General features: G+C 38.3%; 2 protein-coding genes across 5 annotated transcripts in view; both read left to right on the top strand.

The window, feature by feature from the left end:
- The window catches only part of polg2 (polymerase (DNA directed), gamma 2, accessory subunit), a 67,595-nt gene extending 61,308 nt beyond the window's left edge, over nt 1-6,287 (top strand). Inside the window, exons 4-8 of one of the 2 annotated variants that reach the window (XM_079882593.1) lie at nt 894-1,079; nt 1,293-1,433; nt 1,558-1,638; nt 5,471-5,571; nt 5,671-6,287. In XM_079882593.1, coding sequence (XP_079738719.1) covers nt 894-1,079; nt 1,293-1,433; nt 1,558-1,638; nt 5,471-5,571; nt 5,671-5,836 — 675 coding nt within the window. In that variant the 3' untranslated portion in view covers nt 5,837-6,287. Of the gene's footprint in view, nt 1-893; nt 1,080-1,292; nt 1,434-1,557; nt 1,639-1,855; nt 2,377-5,470; nt 5,572-5,670 lie in introns of those variants that run through there. The other variant, XM_079882594.1, reaches the window with a different exon arrangement.
- Nucleotides 1-24,618, top strand: part of srp68 (signal recognition particle 68) — a 300,325-nt gene that overhangs the window by 187,690 nt on the left and 88,017 nt on the right. The window contains exons 2-9 of one of the 3 annotated variants that reach the window (XM_079882590.1): nt 9,051-9,167; nt 9,554-9,620; nt 9,717-9,830; nt 9,928-10,123; nt 10,266-10,348; nt 17,801-17,910; nt 21,717-21,799; nt 22,077-22,217. In XM_079882590.1, the coding sequence (XP_079738716.1) occupies nt 9,080-9,167; nt 9,554-9,620; nt 9,717-9,830; nt 9,928-10,123; nt 10,266-10,348; nt 17,801-17,910; nt 21,717-21,799; nt 22,077-22,217 (882 nt within the window). In that variant the 5' untranslated portion in view covers nt 9,051-9,079. Of the gene's footprint in view, nt 1-8,999; nt 9,292-9,541; nt 9,621-9,716; nt 9,831-9,927; nt 10,124-10,265; nt 10,349-17,800; nt 17,911-21,716; nt 21,800-22,076; nt 22,218-24,618 lie in introns of those variants that run through there. The other 2 variants (XM_079882589.1, XM_079882591.1) reach the window with 2 other exon arrangements.

Here is a 24,618-nt window from a genome sequence, read left to right on the forward strand (position 1 = left end):
CTGACAAGCATGTGCTTAGAATAAACAGAACAATATTGTCTGCTGGTGTGGACGCTATATACAGTAGTTATCTTTATAGTTATCGTTCTTAGTGTGAATGGGCCTTAACACTGCGAAAGCGTGCTAACCCTGCTCCAGAGGGTCCATCAATTTAACTAAGTGTAGAAAGACGGAAGAGAGAGACCAATTTGCAATCTGTTTTGTCATTTAAAGTAGAGTTTCAGGTAACTCTTTATTCACTCACACGTCTATTGTTGTCGTCTCCAGTAATTTGTTGTTGTTCCTTCTCGTTGTTTCTTTTTCAACTTTGAAACAACGGGCCTGGGCAGTGTTGCCACCTTGTGAAGTAATTAGTGAGAAAAAACCTAATGACTTGTGCACATCTTGGCGTTTCCATCCTCCTAATTTTATGCGCAATTTGGGATATAGCATAAAAAAACGCTGGATGGAAACGCCATTTTGGGCATTTTAGAATTTAACTAATATTCAATATATATATTTTTTGTTGTTGTTGTTGTTGATTTTATTCAACTGCACACCGAAGATAGACAAATGTGGATACCAAAATATGTTTTAATTTGTGTAAAATATGTTTTAATATGTAAAACCACCCTGAATGGTATTCATTGTGTACTGTATTTTAGTGTATATTACCTGGTCTTTATTGAGAAAATGTGATTCTCAGTGTGCACAAATGGCAGAGTGCAGTGTTGGTTACAACAAATTAATTGCAGCAATGTTATGCCTGTGTTATATATTATCTTTTATTTGTGACTTCTTATCAATCATGTCATGAAAAACCATAAAGTATCATCCACTTTTAAAGTATATGAAACATTTTTAAGGAATATTGGTGTAGTGCAGGAATAGAATTTCTTGAACACCTACTGAAGTTTGCTTTAGGTCCGTCTGACTTCAGCATGTGCAATGTGGTGGATGACGAACTGAAAGAGGGGACATCTCATGGTGTTAAAATCCTTTATAAGTTCCCCTGGGGCTCAGAGACACTGGAGACACTGTGGAGCCTGGGGGACACACAACTGATAAAGACTCACCAAGGATCTTGCATCAATCTACAGGTCAGAGCAAAACTTTTTAAGATTTTTTAAGGTGTAATTTAGTTTGTCAAATTAATTTTACTAACTTTGATCTGAATTATATATGATGCACAAGGGGTAACTCAAAGTGAAAAACAGTATACTTGTAGTATAAATGAATTTAATTTTTTTTCTTCTAGAAATCGTTATTTCACAACGATCTATTAAAGACTGCTATGATCATGTAACTTTCAGTGCAGAGATGGAAGAAAGTCTGTGGTTCCTCATGTCATCTCTGTCAGTGTGAATGTGGATCAAGGAATGCTGGCTTACCTATTTAACTCACTTCAACTGCTGAAAAAAACTGACAGCAAACAGAAGCTTCATCAGAGGACAGTGAGTAAGCTAAGTTTCCCTATTTTTTTTAGCATTAATAAGTGGTTGGAAAATGACGCTTAATATGTAATTTTTAATGGAAAAATGTCAGGGAAGTTGACCAGGGTTTCTTTGTTTTATTCAGGTTTTAAAGCTGCATCCCAGTTTAACTCCAGTGAAAGTGGCTTTGGATATGGGACGAGGCTCTAATTCAGAGCTTAGACAGGTATAGAGGGATAAACAATCACTTTTTATAATTACCTAAACTACTGTTCAAAAGTTTAAGATCATGTTTAGTGGTAACATTTTGAAGATTAGCGAATAGTCTGTCAGTTCACAAAGTGATCTGTCATTTCCTCTCAAAAGTGAGCTTACTGAATTAAGTGTTGAAGCCTCTCTCCCATCGACGTCCATAAAAAAAAGACAATCCGTTCTCATTCCAGTGGCCTCATTTGCTAGGACTCCATTCACATACCAGACAAGAAGCACCGCACAGCGACTAGGACAGTCACACACCGGACGTGTCATTCTGTACTCGCGTTCTCAAGTTCAAGGTGGCAGTCCGAAAAAGTGAAACTAATCACTAGTATTCAGGCAAAAGTTTACTTAAAGAATAAAGTGGCATCAATGAGTTTGAAGGTTTTTGAAAAAAAGTACAAATTGTGTTCTAGAGAAAGTGTGATCTATATTGTAATAATTCTGAAGCATAGAATTAAATTTTATTTAAGCCACAAAGTTGTAGTAGCAGTTGGGCACCCTGACAGATGCTGAGTGGTGCCGCTGGTGTGAGTACACTTATAAAAACAATATATATTAGAATTTTTTTCTTTAGGAGGATATATATGAAAAATATGCCAAACTGGCTGTTGAATTGATTGTGTTACCAGACATGGTTGATTTTCACCTGCATTTGGTAGGTGTTCATATCAAACCCTGTACCTAGGTAAATATAGTGTGCATTGTAGAGTGGCCACCTTAAATAATTTCTAGGCCTATAATCTGTGTGAATGGATAGGAGAGCTTTAAATGTGTGAAAAAAGTGTTTTATCCCTCCTTTTTTTTATTTAAAGAGGGATGTCTTTTCTAAAATAATTTTGCAAGCAGTCAACCAAACCCGTTTGGTGTGCTGCTGAACATTGGTATTCTGTTTGTTTGTTAGGTTTATTTTATTTTATTTTTGTAATTTTTTTTGGCAAGAGTTTTGTGCCTCAACTCTTCCTTGAGCAGAGTACATCCAAAGATTCCAACACAATCTTTCTGGTGAATACCCACAAGGGTTGAAACTCAAGCGATAACGGTTACATTTCAAAGACTAGCACAAATTATTCCATGCAAAATGCTCAGCAACTCAGTTCCACGTCTCCCCTTTCCTCACCTCTTCACCTGTACTTTTTGTTTCCTTTAGCAAACCACACCTTTTTTAGTCATCTTTTTTTATTTTCGTTCAGATAAATAATGAAGATCATTACTGTAATGAATTGGTTTAAAACTTAATTATTTACTTTGCTAGGGCTTGCAGAAATTTTGTTAAAAGCCTACTTTGTTTTTTGAGAATCAATCAGTGGTGGAAAGAGTACTAAATAATTGTACTTAAGTAAAAGTATTGCTACTTAAGTAATAATTTACTTGAGTACAAGTAGAAGTACTGAAAAATAATATGACTCAAGTAAGAGTAAATAAGTAGTTTGCTTAAAAACTACTCAAGTAACTACGTTACAAAGTACTTTAGTATTATTTTTCTATTTTTACCCAAAATGGGGAGATGATAGCGATATGGAGCGCTAAACACTCTCATGTCAATTCTGTTTCATTCATACTGGAAGCCCAGTACACACTGATTCATACCTCGCGCAGAAAGTCCACAAGTGAGATTCATAGAATGATTCACTTATGGCGTTTCAGGAAATGCCAATATGGATATAATAACATGCAAATAGAGACATTTGACTGAAGAAACATGAAGACAAACACATGATAGCGATATCTTAGGTATTTTCATAAGAATGATGTATGTCTTTAAAGGGATAGTTCACCAAAAAAGGAAAATTAGCCCCTGATTTATTCACCCTCAAGCCATCCTAGGTGTATATGACATTCTTCTTTCAGATAAATACAATCAGAGTTATATTAAAAAATGTCCTGGCTCTTCCAAGCTTTATAATGGCAGTGAATGGCTAGAGAAAATTTGAAGCCCAAAAAAGTGCACCCATCCATGATAAAAGTGCTCCACTTTTACTCCAGGGGGTTAATAAAGGCCTTCTGAAGTGAAGCCATGTGTTTGTGTAAGGAAAATACCCATATTTATAACTTTATAATCTAAAATAACTAGCTTCAGCCAGACGACCGACCATACACATTGATTTTCGGATGGAAGACTAACCCCTTGTCTCGACGCACAACGTATATTATAGAAGAGGAGCTTCAGTTTGTTGCACAGCCCTATTTGTTTAAACCACGAGAGGCGTCTAACCTTACGATACTCCTACATTCTACATCATACATGTGTCACAGGTTACTCTTGTGGCGCAAGTCAATTTGCTTAGTATGCGTACGATCGTCTGGCGGAAGCTAGTTATTTTAGATTATAAAGTTATAAATATGGGTATTTTTCAAAAACCCATGGCTTCGCTTCCGAAGGCCTTTATTAACCCACTGGAGCAATGTGGAGTTTTTTTTTTTTATCATGAATGGATGCACTTTTTTGGGTTTTAAATTTTTTCCAGCCATTCACTGCCATTATAAAACTTGGAGGAGCCAGGACATTTTTGGGTGAACTAACCCATTAATGCAATGCTAATCAACATAGCCTGTATTATAGAATTTAATAAAATAATATATTCTCACACATGAAACCACAGAAGTAATTTCAAGTAATTTTGATTTTGAAGCAAAACATGATATTAAACTCATAAATTGTAGTTTTTGACGGTATGCTAAGCAAACATACTAGCTTTCCCTGTTGTCAAGAGAAAATGTTTTATTACTAATCTTTAAAAGTAAGTACAGGTAAGATCATTTGAATGTTTTTATTTGAATAATTTCATATTTGAAAGCAAAGAAGGTTAAGTGAAAGCTCCGATAAAAAAGAGAGATGTAGTATGAATAAAAAACTGCTCAATGCTCTGGTAATATCAATGGGATGACCCATTTCAGGAGTTGCCACAATTACATTTTAAAATCAGAATATGAGCATAGCTCACTTCAATAAAATATTGAAACGTTAGCAATACGGATTCTAAACACGAGCGCCAGTGATTGAATGTCAAAGCGCAGTTTGAACGCCCCGCCCCCCAGCTGAACTGGAAGTTTTGATTGGTTTTGCACCCGAGTCAGACCTGTCTGTTATTGGCTGAAGCGCTTCAGAACTGTCTGTTATTGGCTGAAGCGCAGGGCTGAGGGCTCAGCCTCCACCGCACGCAGTCGTTTGAAAAGTGTTTGTGAAATGTAAGCTCGCTCTGTTGCTCCGTCGGCACCTTTGTCAAAGTACTGAAAAATAAATGTAGCGAAGTTGAATACTTTATTTTAATTCTACTCAAGTAAAAGTAAAAGTACCACAATTTAATTATACTCAATACTCAATCTAAAAATCTAAAAAGTACTGTAACGAAAGTATTTGTAATTAGTTACTTTCCACCACTGGAATCAATAGATGTAATATGTAAGTATAACAAATAATACAAATAACCAGTATTTTACAATAAAATGCCATTTCTAGCCAACATATAGGCTATATTAAGAGAAATCTCAAATGTGACACGTGACAAAAAGAGTCTCAAACCCTCTCCATTTTAAATTGACCCTAAAACTGGAACTTTTAGCAATCTTGATCATTACATTTAGATTTAAATTCTAATCTCAAATTTTTTGTCTAAGTTAAAGTCTAAGAAACAAGAGTGTGCAAAATCTGTAATCTCTAATCTGGTGGTTTTGCAATACCAAAACATAGAGGTAATCACTCAAAAAACAAAAAGGTAAATTAAAAATGGTCACGCAACCAACTTTACAAATTTGTGGACCACTTGAGATGGACTGACCTTAAGACAATTGTTTCTCTTAAGGTTTGTGAGGGTTTACTCCAAGAGTTTCTTGAAGTTGGAATTTCCACATGGCCTGGATACTTGGACACAATGTCATTATCTCTGGAGAATTTACACACAAAGTAACTGACTATCTATTTTCTATACAATTCTGAGTAATCTTTTGAGTAAAGTTTTCATGATGAAATAAATGTTGAGAGAAAGTTTTCTTTATGTTGCAGGTATGATGAGATGGGTGTCCTCTTCACAGTGGTGGTCAGTGAGAGCACACTAAAAAGCGGCCTTCTGCTGGTCCGTAACAGAGACACCACCATCAGAGAGACCATGCACATCTCAGAAATCAAATGCTACCTGCTCAAATACATATCTGCCTCAGACAATATCTGACTTTTATCATCTGAATCTCAATACATATTTTAAAGTACTGTAATGTGGTGATATGATAACTGTTGGGAGTGATGTAACTCTTTCAAAATTGTTTCTCTGTTAATGTAAAATACTATTAGTGTATACCATTTTGAAAAAACAAACAAACATAAGATTTAATATTAAACTTTATCATCAGCAGTTCCATCCTGTTTGCATTTATTTTTGACCATGCTAACTAATATCTACTGTATATCTCTCGCTTTGACTTTGCCCCAGAGTTTATTTTGATGTTATATGGTAGGAGTTTAGTGGTAAAAAAATCTGGCCCAGATAATCAAAGAATTAGGGTTAGTTCACATTTTGCAAAGGTTGGAAAATACCATTGTTTTTTAGGCATGAAATGCGCTTGAATTTTGAATGACGTCCTTGAAATTGTTTGATATATGTTCTTAGAATGTCCAGTGTGAGTAAAAAAAAAAAAGAAACTTGATGTTATGGATCCCTTGCGCATCATGAGTCGCATTGCTTTGATATTGCACAAGTACATGTGATACATTGCATATGGGCCTACTCGGATGCTAAGGGGACCCAAATGACCACTTTGGATTTGTTTTTTCCTTATACATGGGCAATTTTTAACTATTAATCAGGTAGTAAAATAAAATTTAAATCTTTAATAATAATCTACACATAAGATGAAGTCACATGCAAAAGTATCTTGAATGAAGCTCATTTGAATTTGGTATAGCCTACATGTTTACTCTGTTACAGAGGAAGTCAAAACCAAATTACCCTACCCTTTTCTGACGATGAATTATACTGCACTATCAAATTTCACGTAATCACCTAAATTGGATGAAAACTGCCCAAGCTTTATTCATACAGTCTTTTTATTTAATAGAGAAAACATCACAGGCATAAATTAATATCAGCATGTCTGTGCTTCGTATCAAATTAATGACAGTTTAAACTTGCGAATGTGAATTGTGTTTGTTCTGAGAATAGTAATTACTTTCTTTTCCTCAATGGAATTCCTCCACAACTTGTAACATTCTAAAACAACATTCTGAGGCAATAAATACCAAGACAGCATTCTATGGGCCCTATTTTAATGATCTAAGCGTATGGTCTAAAGCGCAAGGTGCAAGTGCACTTAAGCCGTGTCTGAATCCACTTTTGCTAGTTTAATGACGGGAAATATTTATCGGCGCGCCCGCCGCATGGTCTAAAAGGGTTGTCCCTATTCTCTTAATGAGTAATGGGTGTGTTTTGGGCGTAACGTGCAATAAACCAATCAGAATCTCATCTCCCATTCCCTTTAAAAGCTAGTTGCGCTCGCACCATGGCAGATTCGCTATTTACATGGTGGAATTGTGGACCCGCCTATAGGTGCATATTACTAATGTACTCTTTAAAGAACAAAAAAATATTGTGCCATTGACTTTAGACCAGGTTTCAGTTGGTCAATGGCGCAGTCTATTTCAGTTGCCTCAAAATAGCAACGCACCAACAATGCGCCCGAACACTCCTCGTTTTCAGACCAGCACTCCCATGGGTGCACAACTGGGCGCAAATGCATTTGCTATTTAAACAACATGGCGCAGGATGTGAAAATGATAACTACGTCGAGCTGAAACTAGCAAAAAACACTTGTGTCACGCCTGCCACTGCATTGCACCGTGTGTGTGATAGGGGCCCTATGTGTGCCTGTCAATCAACATTAGAGCTCTACCCTCAAGCTGAATAATGCAAGGACGTTAGACCTTTGCCAAAAGTGTGTCTGCATGTGTTCAGCGGTTAGAATATATTAAGTTTACAAAAAATGTATCATAAACTAGCGCTAAAATCCATAATCTGCCCTGCCTAAATTTACGGTCAGGAGCTGCTACTGGATACAAGGGGAGTGACTTTGCTCCAGAGCAGGTTAGCGTTAAATAACCATGGTGATGAATACCGCAAAAAAACTTCTTGAACCCGAAAAACCAAAATTGCTCAAAATTACCTGGGTAGCCATTGAAATCGGCTGCGTGAATTGGCCACATCTTTCTTTAATTATTTACTACTACCCATTAAGTCAGATTGATGTCACCAGTAATATAATAAAAAATCTGTAGGCATTAAGGGTGATTGGAACATAAGGGCAAATGGGACAATATAACTATACAGAGTTTATTTTCTTGCCTAATGAGTAAGATAAACTTAAAAAATAAACTTTTTTACTGAGACCTAGCTGTGACCTCATAATCAAAATTGGATATCCTCATTTGTGTGACATCATGTAGGTGGCGGCAGGCATCAAACAGGATGCTGACCCTTAAATGCATAATATGCTTTTAAGCTTTTGCTAGTTTTCATAATAAGGTCATAAAATTCTCACAACTACAATTTTACACAAACTTTTGATGGAAACATAAATATGATGTTTCTATTTTCTATGGTTTTATTTTGTCCCATGGGGGGACAGCATGGTTTTGGGTGATTGGGATAGTGCCTTACTTTTTTAATTAAGAAAATTATTACCCTTGAATAGAGAACCATTTTCTAAATACTTGTTTACACCTTTCAATGACTTTTGGAGTTAAATCCGCCTTTTACCTCAGTTGTGTTGTACTGTATGAATTGTGGATGAATTAATCAACATTGAGAAGTAAAGTTTAACAGAAACAAACTCTTTTAATAATGATGAACAGAAAAGGTAAGTCTAGCATATGAAATTATATCAAAGTATGTACTAACTTGTGTAATCAATATGCTTACTACTAGCCCAAATCAATGAAAAGATATGCTGTCTCAAAATCACCCATATGTTACCAAAACAAAGGTTTTTTTTTTTTTTTTTTTTTTGCTGTTTACATAAAAGTATATGTCATACGTCCTTTCACAATATAAACTTGTTTCCTGTTCAAATGGATAGGTAATATATTCAGTATTATAGAAATGTATTATGTGTTGGGCTGATGTTTTTAATTTATGGCAAGAAACTTTACATAAGGCTGAAATTAAACTGTCCCAATCAATCAAACTCGCTTGGAAAGAAATTCACGCTGTGGATACAGAAATAAAGCACATAACCCCTTAAGCAACCAGTTAGCCTATCTAAAATATATTTTTATAGTATCATGAATGTAGTTTTTTTTATTCGTGCTACAGCTCAGTAGGTGGCGGTAATGCTATTTAGTTTGTGACACAACAGAAGGAAGAAGAAGACGGATTATCCTCATCCGCTGGTTGAAGGTTCATCAGACGTGTGCTTGCTGAAAAATGGCCGCTGAGAGGCAGAATGAGGTGAAAATATCGACAATGGAGGAAAATAAAGAGAACAGCATCGACGGAAGTCTTGGCCTGGAGAGTATCCTCAATGTTAAACTCACTGTGTCAGTTATCTAGTGCTGGAGAGTAGCATTAAAGCAGCAGTTTAGTGGAGGGCGGCTGCTACGGGGGTCTAATGGGATACGTGTCACTTGATCTCAGAAGTACTGAGTATAAAAATATTTTCTGTATAATCAAGAGATTCAATAGGGTTTTCATAAATATTTATGAGTGTTGATTAAAGTAGTGGATTATGACTTGGTGGATAATGATTTAATGGAAAGCCCTTTTCTGAGAGATGTGTTATACTGTCTCGTTTTAACATGCATTTCTTGCAGTGTACACTCTTGGTAGTACATTAAAATCCTAGCATGCTGTATTTGAATTGAAATGTCCTGGGTTTATTGTCCTTAGCACTGACTTCAGTTCTGCAGATCATTAAGGACTCTCAGCAGCAGCATGGACTTAGGCATGGAGATTACCAGCGCTACAGGTAAGGCAGAGGGAAGGTAGCAAGGACACCTTTTTTTGTCAGTTAAATAACAAAGTTGTCTTGAAATAATGTTGATCCTCTCTTCTGACACCAAAGGGGTTATTGCTCCCGACGACTGCGTCGATTGAGAAAGACTCTGGGCTTTAAAATGGGCAATAGACACAAGTTTACTGGCAAGAAAGTGACTATGGAGACGCTTTCAGACAACAGGTAATTCAGCACTTAAAAAAATGTGCACTTAAAGCAAGATGCTTTATCTTTTGTCTTAGTCTCTCCTCCTCTACCTATCTATATGTGTCTACTCCAGACATCTCTTGTTAGTGTTAATTGAAGCAGAAAGAGCATGGAGTTATGCCATGCAGCTGAAACAGGAAGCTAACACTGAGCCCCGAAAGCGTTTTCATCTGTTGGCTCGCCTGCGAAAGGCCGCCAAACATGGGGAGAAGCTGGAGAAGCTGTGTGAAAGTCCTCGTGTGGACGCAAAGACCAAACTTGAGGCTCAGGTTGGTCAAAGATGCATTTGATTTGATAATTTTTTTGCAATGTGATTTCAGGGAGACCATCACAAGATGTTTTACACAATGTTTTTATGTCCACTAATAGTTATTGATGTTCCGCTGTAAGTGTGTTTGATGTTTTCCGCAGGCTTATACTGCTTATCTTACTGGAATGGTTCAGTTTGAGCTGCAGGAATGGAAATCTGCAATGGAGGCCTTTAACAAGTGCAAGTCAGTGCTTCCTTTTATTCTCATTTATTTATTTATATGCATTTGTTGCACTCTTACTGTATCATTATTGTATGACCATGTCTACTTATTGGCAAGGTTGTAAATGACTATTGTTTTCCTTCACTTTTTTTCATGAGGTATTGTCTGTCTTTGTGCACCTTTTTATAGCCAGTGCAATGTTTCCCACAGAATTTTGTGAGACTGTGGTAGGTGAAACTCATACCGTGACGGGTTGTCCGTGGGCTAGGGCTGAACGATTAATCGCAACAAAACCGCACGCGATTTGCGATTATTTTATGCGCAGCTTGTCAGTGGAGTGCGGCTGATTGGTAGTAAATATTGCCCCATTTGAACGCCAGAGGGCGCTCTAATGCAAACACAATAAATATGCCCCACTGCAGAAGTACAATAATGCGCATCATTCCAGGAAATCCCTATCGCTGTAGCTGAATAAACAGAAGATCGAAAAGCTTTGATTAAACATGACTTATAAATACACGACTGCCTTATTCTGTGTAAGAAGGCACATCATCTCACAGGAGGAGGAGCTCAGCTGTCGTTATGAAGTGAGTTTGGAGTAAATGCATGTTATTAAATGTTGTCTGTTGTTGGACGAGGTTCATAAATGATTCTCGTGTTTGGAAAGATGTTTGACGCGTGTTGTTTTTTCAAATTCACATTATAAGTGACTCAAACTCACAGTGCTTTCAGACGGAGCAGCATTTACAGAGCCGTACATCAATGACAAACTGCGCATAAAAAATAATCGCAGCCTTTGTAATTTTTACATCGCGATAAGCCATCTCGATTTAAATGCGATTACATGGAAAGTGCGATTAATCGTTCAGCCCTGCCATGGGCATACTCCCTCGAAAGAACATATTGAATATTTTGAAGTTAAAGGGGACATATCATGCTAAATGCACTTTTTTAGCCCTTAAATGCATTTTGTTGTATATTTGGAGTGTTTAGAAGTACAGAAAAGATTAAATTATTCTCTTCAGGTGCTTCGTTGATATCTTTATATTCTGTTTTGGTCATATTTTTCAACCTGTTCAGATTTTTCTGTTATCTATGACGTTTTTTTAACTAATACGTCACAGTATTTGCAGCGGAACTGCCAAATAAGGACATTGACTTCCGGCCCAACACTTCGAGCAATCCGCCATTATTATTTCTCGCTGCAATTTTGTAGTCCAAGCTAAAGGATGCAGAAGTTATGAGAGGGTAAGTTAAAATGTTCGGTTGTTGGATGTAGTAACCCACACGCTTCATTACACCGTCTAATGTAAATGAACTGCCGCGCTTGTGGCGCATGTTTGACTGAAAGAACGAGCAGAGAGAGAGACCCGGTCGCGCGCGCTCACTCTCTCTCTTCAGAGAGGCGAAAGTGTAAACAAGACATCACCGTCTCCAAACTAGACGCTGTCTTGCTCTCTCTCCCTCGCACATATTAATCAAAATAAATCGAGACGGCGGTAAAAGGTTGGAAGACCAAAGTTTCATGTATAAATACAGTAACACACCATTGCGATACATCCATATGAAGACGTTGTTCTGCAGGTTCGTCGTCTTCATTTTTATCTCGCTCCGGCTCCGACTCTGGCTCGAACATGTAAGGCTGGCTGGACAAGTCTTCCGTTGTTGACATTTTGTTAATAACGTGTGAATAAAAAGTTTATGTGCCGCTAGATAATCCTATCTCTGCTATCAGACTACAAAAATGGCCGAACGGGGTGGAGTTGAACCTCTGCAACCTGGAGAGGGGGCGGGGTATGAAGTGTCTCAATTGTATTTAAAGAGACCGCACTAAAACGAGTTGCTCTCAGACGCACATCAGAAAAGGGGTAGAAAGGGGGCTTGTGGAGCTATAATAATGAGGAATTCAGACCCAAGCATTGCAGTTCCGCTTTATATAGACTACAAATGTATGATTTATATGTAAAAAGGAACAATTTAAAAGCATGATATGTCTCCTTTAAAGGTGCTCTAAGTGATGTTGGGTGACGTCACTTCTTGTTGACGTTCAAAGTATTGTCAAACAAAATGGAGGCTAGCTAGACCCTCCCCCCTCCTCATCCGTGCACTAACCCCCCAAATCCTTCTTGTCGGTTATTGGCTGGAACAGTTTGTCATGTTTCGTGGTGCGGGTTAGCCCAGTTTGTTTTTGTTGCCGTTTTAGGAGCCTGGGCTGTCTACAGAGACTACATTTGTCTACATTTTTTTACAGTGTGTTCAGGGGACAGGCAGCTAGCACATAGTGAGATGTTTGCTGTAAGTGACAAAAAGGCCTAAAAAACGCGTGACATCGCTTGGAGCACCTTTATATACACCAACCTGGTGCACTTTGAGAGCAAAATAAAAACCTGAACACAGTAAAAAAAAAAGTATTTTTACTAACTTGTAGCTGATCTTTGTGTGAACTCAAACCTCTTTTTTGTTGTGGTAGTATCTCAGGGTTGGGCAATATGATGATATAACCTATATTGGTGATCTCACAAGTGACCCGATGTCAATAACAACATTGAACCATCAACAATATCGGCAAAAAAAACTAGGAATTTGTTAAATTAATTAGTAGTTTTATTGACATCTTTCTGCTGCGTGATACATTTAAGTACGTTTTATTTTTCTTACGTTTTTTCTTCCTTTGTACATTCATATTTATTTTGTGCTATAACTACTAGTAAATGGAATAGATGATCGGTACACAGTGAGGGTGTAAAGGTTCTCTGTAAAAAATCGAACTGTACCGCTCTCCACCCATGGTTTGACACACACCTGCACTGCGGTTCATCTAAAATCTGACGACGCATATAATATAATATATACCAGATAAGGTACTATACGGTTATCCGGACCACACGTGACCACAACCGCTCTTGGTTGGTCGTAACCCCAGTGGCGGGTAGGTTTAGGGGCGGGGTTGGGGTAGGTCATCACATGTGGTCCGGATAACCGTATAGTACCCCAGATAATATGGTTTGTTGTAAAATAATGCATAAAACAGACAGTTAGGTTAATATGTTTGTCGATGGATATGCATTATAGCTTCCCCTAAATTTTGTTCAATGCGAGTGCCATATGCTCTAATATGACCAGTCATTTACTGCGTTATCACTCGGGTGTTGGTAGCGTGCGAGCACAGGTAAGACCTGAACGGCACACGTTGCTATCGGTTTAAACTCATTTAAAGCAGGGCTCAGTAGTTTTGGGATTTCTTCGCTGTATTCTCGCTTTTTGCTCGCAGGTTTCTCTCTAGAGCTCCCCCCACAGCTTCGGAATAGATATTTGGCAACACTGTTGTAAAAACTCGTTGGCGATTCTCAGACACCAGAGGCTAGTAGATCAACGACATCAAAGCAGATGGGACATTCTTTAAAACGTTGTCTTCATTCGGGTTCGAACAGCGTAAGGGAGCGCAATAATGACAGCATTTTAGCAGATTTCTTTTGGCCGTAAAGCAATTGTTTACATCGCGAGACCTGATATCACGCAATACTTCCTGACGCGGCGGCCAGCGGCCTGCCGGCTCAAAGTTGCAAGTGCGTATTTTCCGCTCACGGGCACCAGGGGGGTGCGAAACGACCACCATGACCACCATGTGCGCAAACGGAAAGCCGCATCTCAAGACAGCGAGCAAATATTGAGTTCTCTTTCTAGTCTTGTGCTTGAAGGGACAAATTCACAAAAAAATTGTCAGCATGTCCGTCTTTGCGAGTATCCTAGCAAACATAGTCGGTTATGTCTTAAGTGAATGTAAACGGTCGAGAAAGACAACGCATGTGTATAAGGAAACTAGATCCATGCATTTCTTAAAATGACAGCAGTCTAAAATTCCTGCTGTCTGTTTTTAATGTTAATCAAATATCAAAAGACAAGGAAATAGCGCTGGGCGATATATCGCATGACATGGTTAGGCGCATCTCGTCAGTAAAGCCGGTTCCTTGATTAGTAGTAAATCGCCATCACCTGCTTTCAGATGGAGCGGCATTTACTACACAGAGCCATAGTTAACTGACAAGCTGAGCCATATCGCATTAATTATCGCAGGCGATACGTCCGCGATAATTAATGCGATATGGCTCAGCTTGTCAGTTAACTACGGCTCTTTGTAGTAAATGCCGCTCCATCTGAAAGCAGGTGATGGCGTTGCGTTGTACTACTAATCAAGGAACCGGCTTTTCGCCCAGCCCTACAAGGAAATCACTCACTGGTCTTGACTTAATAGCTTTTGTAACTTCAATAATGATTCATCTTTATTTAATTTATACAGTGAAGATTATATGCAATATGGTTTTACGTTTGATTACTTTATTCAATTTGTATACCTTAAAAACTACTGTTAGACCTACCTGAAAAGCACCATTTATTTTATTTGTATCTTGCTCTATTGTATTTATTTGTGCTGTTGATTGTAGTTTGAATATTTGGTTCTTTACTTTTATCTGACAGTAGTGTTTTTTACTCTCTCTCTCTGAACATAGCAGATACCAAAACGTACCGAAAATGTGACCCTAAAACCTTGATATAAACCGAATCGTGAGTAAACTGAACCGTTACACCCTTAGTTCACATACCGCTTGAACTGAGGTGGTTACATCTGTCACATCACATTAAACAGTATAAAAAAAAAAAAGTTTTGATTTGTGATAAAACTGACAGAATTTGAAAGCTGATTTAGTTTTATATAAAAAGTAGCAAAACTCTTTGAGATTACTGGATGGCAGACAAAAAATAATATTTAGACACGATTTGTACAGAAATAGACAGAAAACAGCTTAGACAAAAAGATTGGTCTTGAGATTTAAGAATCCTTATCAGTCCACAGGATACAGTTAAAGGACAATTCCGGTATTTAACACTTTGAGTCTATTTTGTAGTTTGTTTTGGATGAACAAGAGTGGTGGACAAAGAAATTTTGTCAATGGTTCCTGTCGCGACTTTTTGACTATTTTAGAATTGCCCATGACCGCATTTGAATGTGAGTCAATGGCCATGCACAAACATGTCCTTAAAACAACCCTTAACGTTCGTTTTCAAAACTGTGCTACTCACCGAGTGGTTAGTGGTGTTCGTTGATGATTAAAAACAAATATATCGGCGCAATGTATGATTTCAATCCGTTTATTTTTCTATAGTGGAACTATTTTTTCAGATACCTCACAACCGCGTATAAACTTCCGCAACTTCCGTTGGTCTGCTCACGCTAGCCTTCTGAGGCGAGCATAGCTTCTTTTTTTTTTTTTTTCAAGAATTATGATAGTTTTTACTAGTTTAATTCTTATCAGGAATTCGTAGGATTTCAGCGTTGAGGCGAGCATAGCTTCTGAGAGACAGGAAACCGAGCGAAAAGACCTAAAAGACTACAATCAAATGTAAACAGCATCCTTTCCGTTTCCGTTAGCGCAGTAATATCAACGAGCAATTAGTCCTCCAATGGAAATCAATGGATTTTACAAAATGCCAAATAAAACACGACAGAAACTGTATTTCGCTACGCTACTTGTTTTGGAACATCAACGAACACCACTAACCACTCGGTGAGTTGCACAGTTTTGAAAACGAACGTTAAGGGTTGTTTTAAGGACATGTTTGTGCATGGCCATTGACTCACATTCAAATGCGGTCATGGGCAATTCTAAAATAGTCAAAAAGTCGCGACAGGACCCATTGACAAAATTTCTTTGTCCACCACTCTTGTTCATCCAAAACAAACTATAAAATAGACTCAAAGTGTTAAATACCGGAATTGTCCTTTAAGTGCTCATTAGGGGTGTGCCATATCATACCGTCCACGATAATACCGGTATAAATTTTTACATGATAAAAAAAGTGTCATATCGCAATATCACTGATATAGTGCATTACGTTCCCTAGCACGCACAACAACAATAACCTGTCTGAGCGCGAGAGCAGCAAGTCAGCCTCCAATGACGATTTAGTACCTAAAAAGGAGCTACTTCTAAAGTATTTTAATAATTCCCGCAGGTCTACCAATTATAATGCGGGAAATTCCCCCGCAAACACTGATTTTACCAACCGCGTGAGTGTTCAGCGGTGCCGCGTCTTCTCTCTCTCGCTCTCAAAATGGGTTGCACAAGTCAAGCGTCAATACCACACTCTTGTGTTTAGCAGTCAGGACATGACGGAATCTTTTGTCACTTGCATCGTAACTAAAGTTTAGCATTTTCACATCTTTTTAAGTCTCATCAGTTTAAACATTTGCGATTTTAAACTACTCTCGCGTGCTCTCTGAAAGATGTTTACTCTGCGTGCATACATACAGTAAAGCCGTCTCACAAACAGCTCGCGAGTAACAAAAGTTATTTTTCGCGGATTAAATCGCTTTAACGGGAAAAAACACAAAAATTGTGTAAAAATTCCGGTCATGGTTAGTGTATTAGTAAACAGTCGGTTATGTCTGAAATAATCATAAAACGCGCGTGACAGTGTGACAGACAGTAATGGATCCGGGCACTACCTCTAAAAGTGACAGCAGCCATATGTGTCTGTCATTAATGTTGTCGTCAAAACAACAAAAGATAGCTTTCATTGTAAGGAATCAGAATTAATAGCCTATGTATTTAATTTAGTCAGGACTCAGGACTAGACTATCAGTGTTATTTTACATTTGATTACCTTGATTATTCAGTTTCTGTAGTGTTAGACGGACCTACTCAAAAACTTTTATCTTTATTTGTATCTTTATTATTTTGTATATATTTTTTGCTAATTTTTTCAATTTAATTCAAAGATTGAAATCAAGCTTCCTTGTGTTGTGTAAACTCTTAAATACAAAATTACCCAATTGTAAAACACAATGAGTGAGCAAACATTTTGGTGAGATAAATGTAATAATAAAAAAAAAATTCTAATTTTTTTTTATATCGTCATAAATATCATTATCGCAAATATTCTTGAAATATCGTGATATAATTTTGAGGCTATATCGCCCACCCCTAGTGCTCATGGAAGAGAGTAGATTTGAGCTGTTACTTGAATATTGTCAGGGATTTTTCTATCATGTTAAGGTTAGGTTACTCATTCCACCACCAAGAAACAATGAACCTCTCGACTGCAGGCTTCTGGAGGGGATGTAGACGTTGGGTCTCTTGGGCTCATTGAAAACCAGTTGCACTGCTGCCTTTTGCGTTTTAAGAAGTGCGCGGTGCCATATTGTGATTTTTATATTTTAATTCTGATTTACAGATGCATTGCCAAACCACTGGTACAAAACGGCATTAGAGCTTTTTTGTTATGAGAAATATTTTCAGCTGAAGCGATTGGGGTGGGCTGCCACAGTCTAGGTAATTTATGGGAAACACTGCAGTGGCTTAAAATAGCTGTTTACATATTTGATTTTTTTTTTTTTTTTCTTGTTAAAAAAAGTTGAAAATATTTGGTGTATATTTTGTGAAAGATTGTTTTATTTCTTTGGACTGTTTGCAGGACCATCTATGAGAAACTGGCAAGTGCTTTTACTGAGGAGCAAGCAGTGCTTTTTTATCAGAGAGTGGAAGAGATTTCACCTAACATCCGATACTGTGCATATAACATTGGTGAGAAACTGAGACTGTTTCATATAACCTTTAATGTGTGTTTTATAGCTGTCTGTGAATGAAAAAGGTCCACAAAGTTTCAAAGAGCACAATAAATGGAGTAATTGTCTTTTAAAAGAAAGAACAATTCTGAAATGCCTGAAACAAATCACCAGTAATTCCAGTCTTACCTCCTCTACGAACCCATGTAAGTTTGTAACAGATTTGCTTAATGCCACCCTAATGGTCTTCATTAGCTGCCCGTAAATTCTTCCTTAAACACTGTAGTTGGAACTGAGGCCTAGAAGAGTTTGGTATGTAATGTCGAGACAACACAAATGCTGTTTTCTGCATTGCAAAAACATGCTCAACACTGTTTTCTGTGCTATCGACTTTCTGTGCTCTTCCAAAGGACGAGGACACTAATTGATAGTTAAAGGGACACTCCACCCATTTGCACTAAGCTTTGCATTGTTAGAAACCCAGTCATACTATTGAATGGTCGTGCAACACTCTCTCATTTTCCCCTGAGACGGGAGAAATCCGTTATTTACCTCTTACACTTCCTCCCACAATGACGCAAAAATCGCCATTTTGCATCATTGTCGGAGGAAGTGTAAGAGGGGGGGATTTCTGTTGAGACTACAAGCACTAGTTCCTCATCTTTCCCAGGGGGCGGGACCCGCTCATGCTACAGACCTATTACAGATCAGTGGGTGGGACTTTACTCTCTGAAACTGAACGCAATATCCTCCATCTTGTTTGAAGCTAAGCTAACAGACGCTGTGGAGACAGATGTACAGTTATGACAATAGCGGAGGAGAGTACTCAATATGATATAGAAGATGATGATTTCGGAAGTCTGATGCTTGAATCAGGTGTTTGTGGCTACCTTTACAAGCCGCATTATAGCGAAGAGCAGCCGAGGCAGAAGACCTGCCTGCCGCGGACGAGGAGCCCGGACTGGCTCGAGTTAGGGCGGACTGGTGGCGCCGGTGATCTCACTATGCAACTCATAGACTGTAAGATGCAACTACGAACACAGAGATAGACAGAGATTTGTCTGCGGCAAAGAATTTCAACGATGACAATTTCTCCTGGACGAAATCTCTGAATCAGACGAGGACACGGACGTTTGTGTTGTGAACTATCCTAGTTTCGCACCGCATATGTTCTGACTGAACATCCCGGTACCATGCAATAATTCACCTTTTCGAAATAAATACAAAGGAGGAGTAATGCACTAATGAGTTCGCCAACTAACTAGACATTTTGTGTGAAATGAATTTCAAGCTCTGGTGGTAGCTAGCCTTGTAGACGGAAGAGTGATTTCTCTTATAGGCAGATATGCGCTGTTCTGGATTAGTGGGAGTGGCTTGCGGAGCTGTGCAATGTGGTGCATTGTGGGAGTTGTTGTCTTTCATACAAATGCGTCCTGAAGTTATTTTTTGTCTTTCCTCGGTCACGAAGGCACCAAATTCAAAATTTATTTTACATTTCGACTACATATATGACCCACTTTCAATAAAAAACAATGTTCCTATGGGTGGAATGCCCCTTTAAACCGATGCCATCGTTACATAGAAGGGATTTAATATTATAATATTAAAAATATTATACTTTTTTTTTTTTTTTTTTTGGACCTTGGATGCATGGAAACCTAATGTAGGAGACCTCCAAGACAAAATTTGGAACCTTTGAAATGGCTTAAAGGAGAACTCTGGTTAATTTTAACATTGAGCTCATTTTTTTGTAAATTTGGAGTGCTGTCAGTACAGAGTACAACGACAAAAATCGGTGTTGCCTACACCGTGTTATCCTCTTTTTAAAATTTGCACCCTGTTGACTTAAACCTGCTTTTTGCCTATTAACATCCTTGATGTGTCATTACAAGTGCACAGCCAATGTGAGTGTTTCCTTCAGAGTGAACATGGTGAATCTGACTGCAGTAGATTTCCTGTTTTCGGCCGAAGTCCACAATAGTCGATTGTCGAGTTCGCGCAGTTAGTTAGTTACCTATGATCACGCGTGTGAACTCGACAATCGACTACTGTGGACTTCGACCGAAAACAGGAAATAAATACAGTTATGAGCGTTGACTGAATTAACATCATTTTTATTCATATCTTTCACATCTACTGCAGTCAGATTCACCGTGTTCACTCTGAAGGAATCATTCACATTGGCTGTGCACTTGTAATGACACATCAAGGATGTTAAGAGGCTAAAAGCGGGTTTAAAACTTGCCCCATTTAAGTCAACAGGGTGCAAATTTTAAAAAGAGGATAACACGGTGTAGGCAACACCGATTTTTGTCGTTGTTGTCTGTACTGACAGCACTCCAAATTTACAAAAAACTGGCCAAGTGGCCATAGGAACTGGTAGGAGACGTAAGGGAGTGGCACAAGCACGGTGACTTATTTTGACAGCGTGACGGACCTTTATTTTGGCGGCGCTGAGAACGCCAGAGCAAACAATGTTCGCATTCTCTGTGTTTATTAGTTAGCGATCTGTCTAACAGTACTGTTTAACATGTTATTAGATAGACTGTTATAGAAAGTAGACATTATCTGAAAAAAGGTTATTAGCCTATGCCGTGTGGTTGATGTCCAGTGTTGCTAGCTGAGCAGAAATACATAATCATGTTTGACTTGGTCCCCTCAGTTGCGTTGGATTTTCTCTTCAGCATAAAGGTTTAGAGACCCATCTATCACTGTTTTCCATGTTTGTATAGTTAGTTTCTGGAGTAAATATATAGGCTATAATCTGTGTGTTTACATTATAGCTGTTTTAAAAATGGCAGGTGCTGGTGTTCGGCGTGCGTTCGGTCAATCAGCGTACACTAACGTCACGGGTAGTTCCTATAGTGCTGGTTTAGACCCTACTCTGAAGTAGGACCTAAATTAGTTCCTACAAATGGAGTTCCTAGAACAAAAATCGTTCCTAGTCGGCGTGTTCGCACCGCAGGAACATCCGGGTACTTTAGCCAATAGTTCTAGGAACTGTGAAAAGGTTCCTCCGGTCGGAAAGCGGCTAATGTTAAAATTGACCGGAGTTCTCATTAGTTCTCATTAGTTCTCACCTAATGAGTTAGGGGCATTTTGAAGGCTAAGGTGGGTCACTCAAACATGCATGAATGAGATAAAGCATTACACTTGGTTGTAGCTGTTGTCACCTTATACACTGAGCAAAATTATAAATGCACGTTATAGTTTATAATTTAATGCAGCGTTTATAATTTTGTTCAATGTAGTTAGAGACAATTGCCTTATTAATTGAGACAACACAATGCTCAATATATTAGCTATATGAATTAAAAATACGACTTTCAGTTCAAAACAATCGCCTGTATGTTTACTCCAGAGCATGTATATGGACATGGTATATAAGCCTGAAGAGGGTTGACTGAATTAAGCTTAAAAAGCACAATTTACAAAAACGTTTTTGTCAGATTATTTTCCTGATTTGAAATGTTATTATTGCATATTAAAATAGCTCAAGTATCCTGCTAGCATTGCCAATGAGATCTGTACCGTAGATCAAGGGATCTATTTCCAGGAAAGAACTGAGAAAATGTCTTTTTTTTTTTTTTTTTTTCTTTGCAAAAGTGTCTGCCAAATTTAAATGCAAGTAGATCATTTCTCTACCTGCATGACTGGAAATAGCTTCTCAGGAAACCTGCGAATATGGCCGCTGAGTGAACTGACTTTACTTAGATGGACTTTGGAAACGCTCACATATTCATCCAAACATACTGAAACATACATGCACTTTGACTACTTTGTCCAAACCACAGCCTTCATGCCCAGATGCTCTTTGTTCTCTAGGTGACCAGAATGCAATAAACGACCTCATGCAGATGAGACTGAGTGCAGGAGGAGGGGGTGGCATGATGGCTGAAAAATTGGAGGTCAATCTTCTTGTCTTCATAACCATGTTCTTGCTTTTTAGGCTATGATATTCTAGCTCCAAAAATATATTTATCTGTCTATTTGTCTAACATACTATATAAAAACTTTGTGTTTTCTGGGAAAAAATTACTTGCCAAACCTCTTACTTTCTATTTTTTTTTTTTTTTTTTACGAAATCACAATTGGTTAAATTTTTAGCCTGTATTTTAGAAAATTGGTTGGAGGATTCTTCAGTGGAGTGACCATCTTTAAAATTGTTCTCTTCCTTTCTCTCAGACACTGATTTCTCAGACAAGAGCTAAGCAGGCAGCTGTGATGAGTGAGGTTGAGTGGAGAGGTCGTACAGTTCCTGTCAAAATTGACAAGGCTAGAATCTTCCTGCTGGGTCTGGCAGATAATGAAGCCGCTATTACACAGGTCTATAAACTCACCCTTTCACAATTCATTTTGTATTTGCATGCAGTACTGTGACTATGATAGTGACAATATCCCTTCCTCATTAAAAATGGATGGTAATATGGAAGTAAAATAATGACAAATGTTTTTGAAACAAAAAAGATTGTTGAATTGCACTACTTGAAAAAAATATGCATTCCATTAACCCTGCTTGCATTTTAATGCATTGTATTTTTAGGGCTTGTATTTTTATGGGCTGAAATTCAACATGGTTGTATATTTAAGCTGTGAATATTTCAATTCAAAACATTTCACACACGTTTTCATTTTTAAAAATTCAATAATCCATATTCACCTTTTCAGATTTCACTTCCAAAATATTCATTCTGTTTAAAAATACATCCTATAATATTCGACAGGCAATTTTCGGTCCATTTTATTTCGCTTTACAAATTCGCTTCCACAAATTCAGTGGTTTAAATTCAACAGAAAATGCAGCATTTGACATCCGGGAACGGCAGGAATATCAGTGGATTGCCGATTGATAATCTCATAACTGTTAGTCGACCTCACCAGCAGGGGGTGCAAGCGGCTGTTGACAAAGAAAATTATAGAGCAATGGGTGAGAGAGCCATTCATTCATAAAAACGGATTTACAGAAATAGACCCAACGGTAAGTATTTGTGATGATCAGGGCCAGTATGTATATGGAAAAGCTGATAGACACAAAGCTGTGTTTACATTTAAGTCTTCACAGTTAGTTTTACACATGTAAGCAGCTTTCTCTACTGTGAACGTGATTATAATGTTATTCCCCGATGCTGATGTACAGATAAAACGTTAAATCATTCTTCAGGATTCCCCTGCAATCAGGACACTTAACGCTTAATGGGCTAATACAGTGATATAAAAGGCCAAAGTCGCACCTTATTGGGAATGTAGGCTAGATACTAGATATAGGAACAGGCAAGCAGACTCAGAATATGAACGTAATGCACAAATTTTCACGCTAAGAGATTCCCAGTGAAATACTGGCAGGGCCGGAGTGGGGCCACTTTTCAGCCCGGGAGTTTCAGGCCCAAGACCGGCCCACTTTTTCCATGGTGGAATTCCAAATTAGCACTTTTTCCAAATTGGATAAATGAAGCAACAGTTCAGCTCTTACTATTGTGTAGTTTGTATTAATACCATGGTTCAACAAATAATGTAAAGGTTAAATAATAATTCACTTAGAATTTATAAGAAGCAATTGCGACTTTATTTCACGCAGTTCTGACTTCATATCTTGCATATCTGACTTTATAAGAAGCAATTGCGACTTTATTTCACACAATTCTGACTTTATAACACGCAATTCTGACTTTATAACACGCAATTGCGACTTTATTTCACGCAATTCTGACTTTATATCTCGCAATTCTGAGAAATAAAGTCAGAATTGCGAGATGTAAACTCGCAATTGTGAGATAAAAAGTTGCAATTATCTTTTAAAATGTTTTATTCTGTGGCGGAAACAAGCTTCCAAACCTCCTGGTCTCTTCCTCCCATCCATTCTCCCTGACGCGTACCGTTGCGGTAGGGCCGGCCCAGCTATCGGTAGGCGCCGGCGGTGCGGTAGCCTACCTGAGAAAATGTTTTGGAAAAGACAGACTATGGACCCAACCAACTCTATAAGAGGGGAGGAGAGAACTCCCTCACATGGTACAGGCTACAACCCATGCAGAGGCTGCGCGCTGCGGTGTCAGAATGCGGAACGTGTAATGTAACTAACGTGACAAATGTGAAAAAAAAAACAAAAAAAATTTCCTCGACCGGCCCAAAAGTGAAGCGGCCCACCGGGAATTCTCCCGATTACCCACCCCGGGCCTGAATACTGGCATAAAGTTGGCTTGACACTGGATATTCGCACATTTACTGAACGTCTCTAAAGATACATACGACATTGGTACAGACGTTTCTACCTTCATTTAGAAGTTCGTTTGTACATCAGCATCGGGGAATAACATTATAATCTCGTTCACGGTAGAGAAAGCTGCTTACATGAGCAAAACTAACTGTGAAGACTTAAAGTTAGTCTTTAGTGAAATGCTATTTCATGCATACTGAGTTTTTTGCACTGTTAAATAGTTGGATTCCCATGCTAAACATGGACAAAGTTTCAAAAATTAAATTGTCCGTTTGAAGGAGTATTTCTGTGGCAAAAATACTCCTTCCGGTTTGTCACAAGTTTCGGAAAGTTTTTTTCGAGTATTGGCCTGTGTGACGTCAGATGGGGCGGAATTTCCTTATACGGGTCCTAAGGGCACTTCTCCCGGAAGGGCGCGTGCGCACCCATAGACCAGAGCGAGAGAGCGAAAGCAGTGCGCCCATCAAAGCGCTGTGCTTGGCTTTAGGGAAGTCAATGTCACCAAAGAAGTGGGTT

The sequence above is a fragment of the Squalius cephalus genome, assembly GCF_949319135.1.
Source record: "Squalius cephalus genome assembly, chromosome: 10".
NCBI lineage: Eukaryota > Metazoa > Chordata > Actinopteri > Cypriniformes > Leuciscidae > Squalius > Squalius cephalus.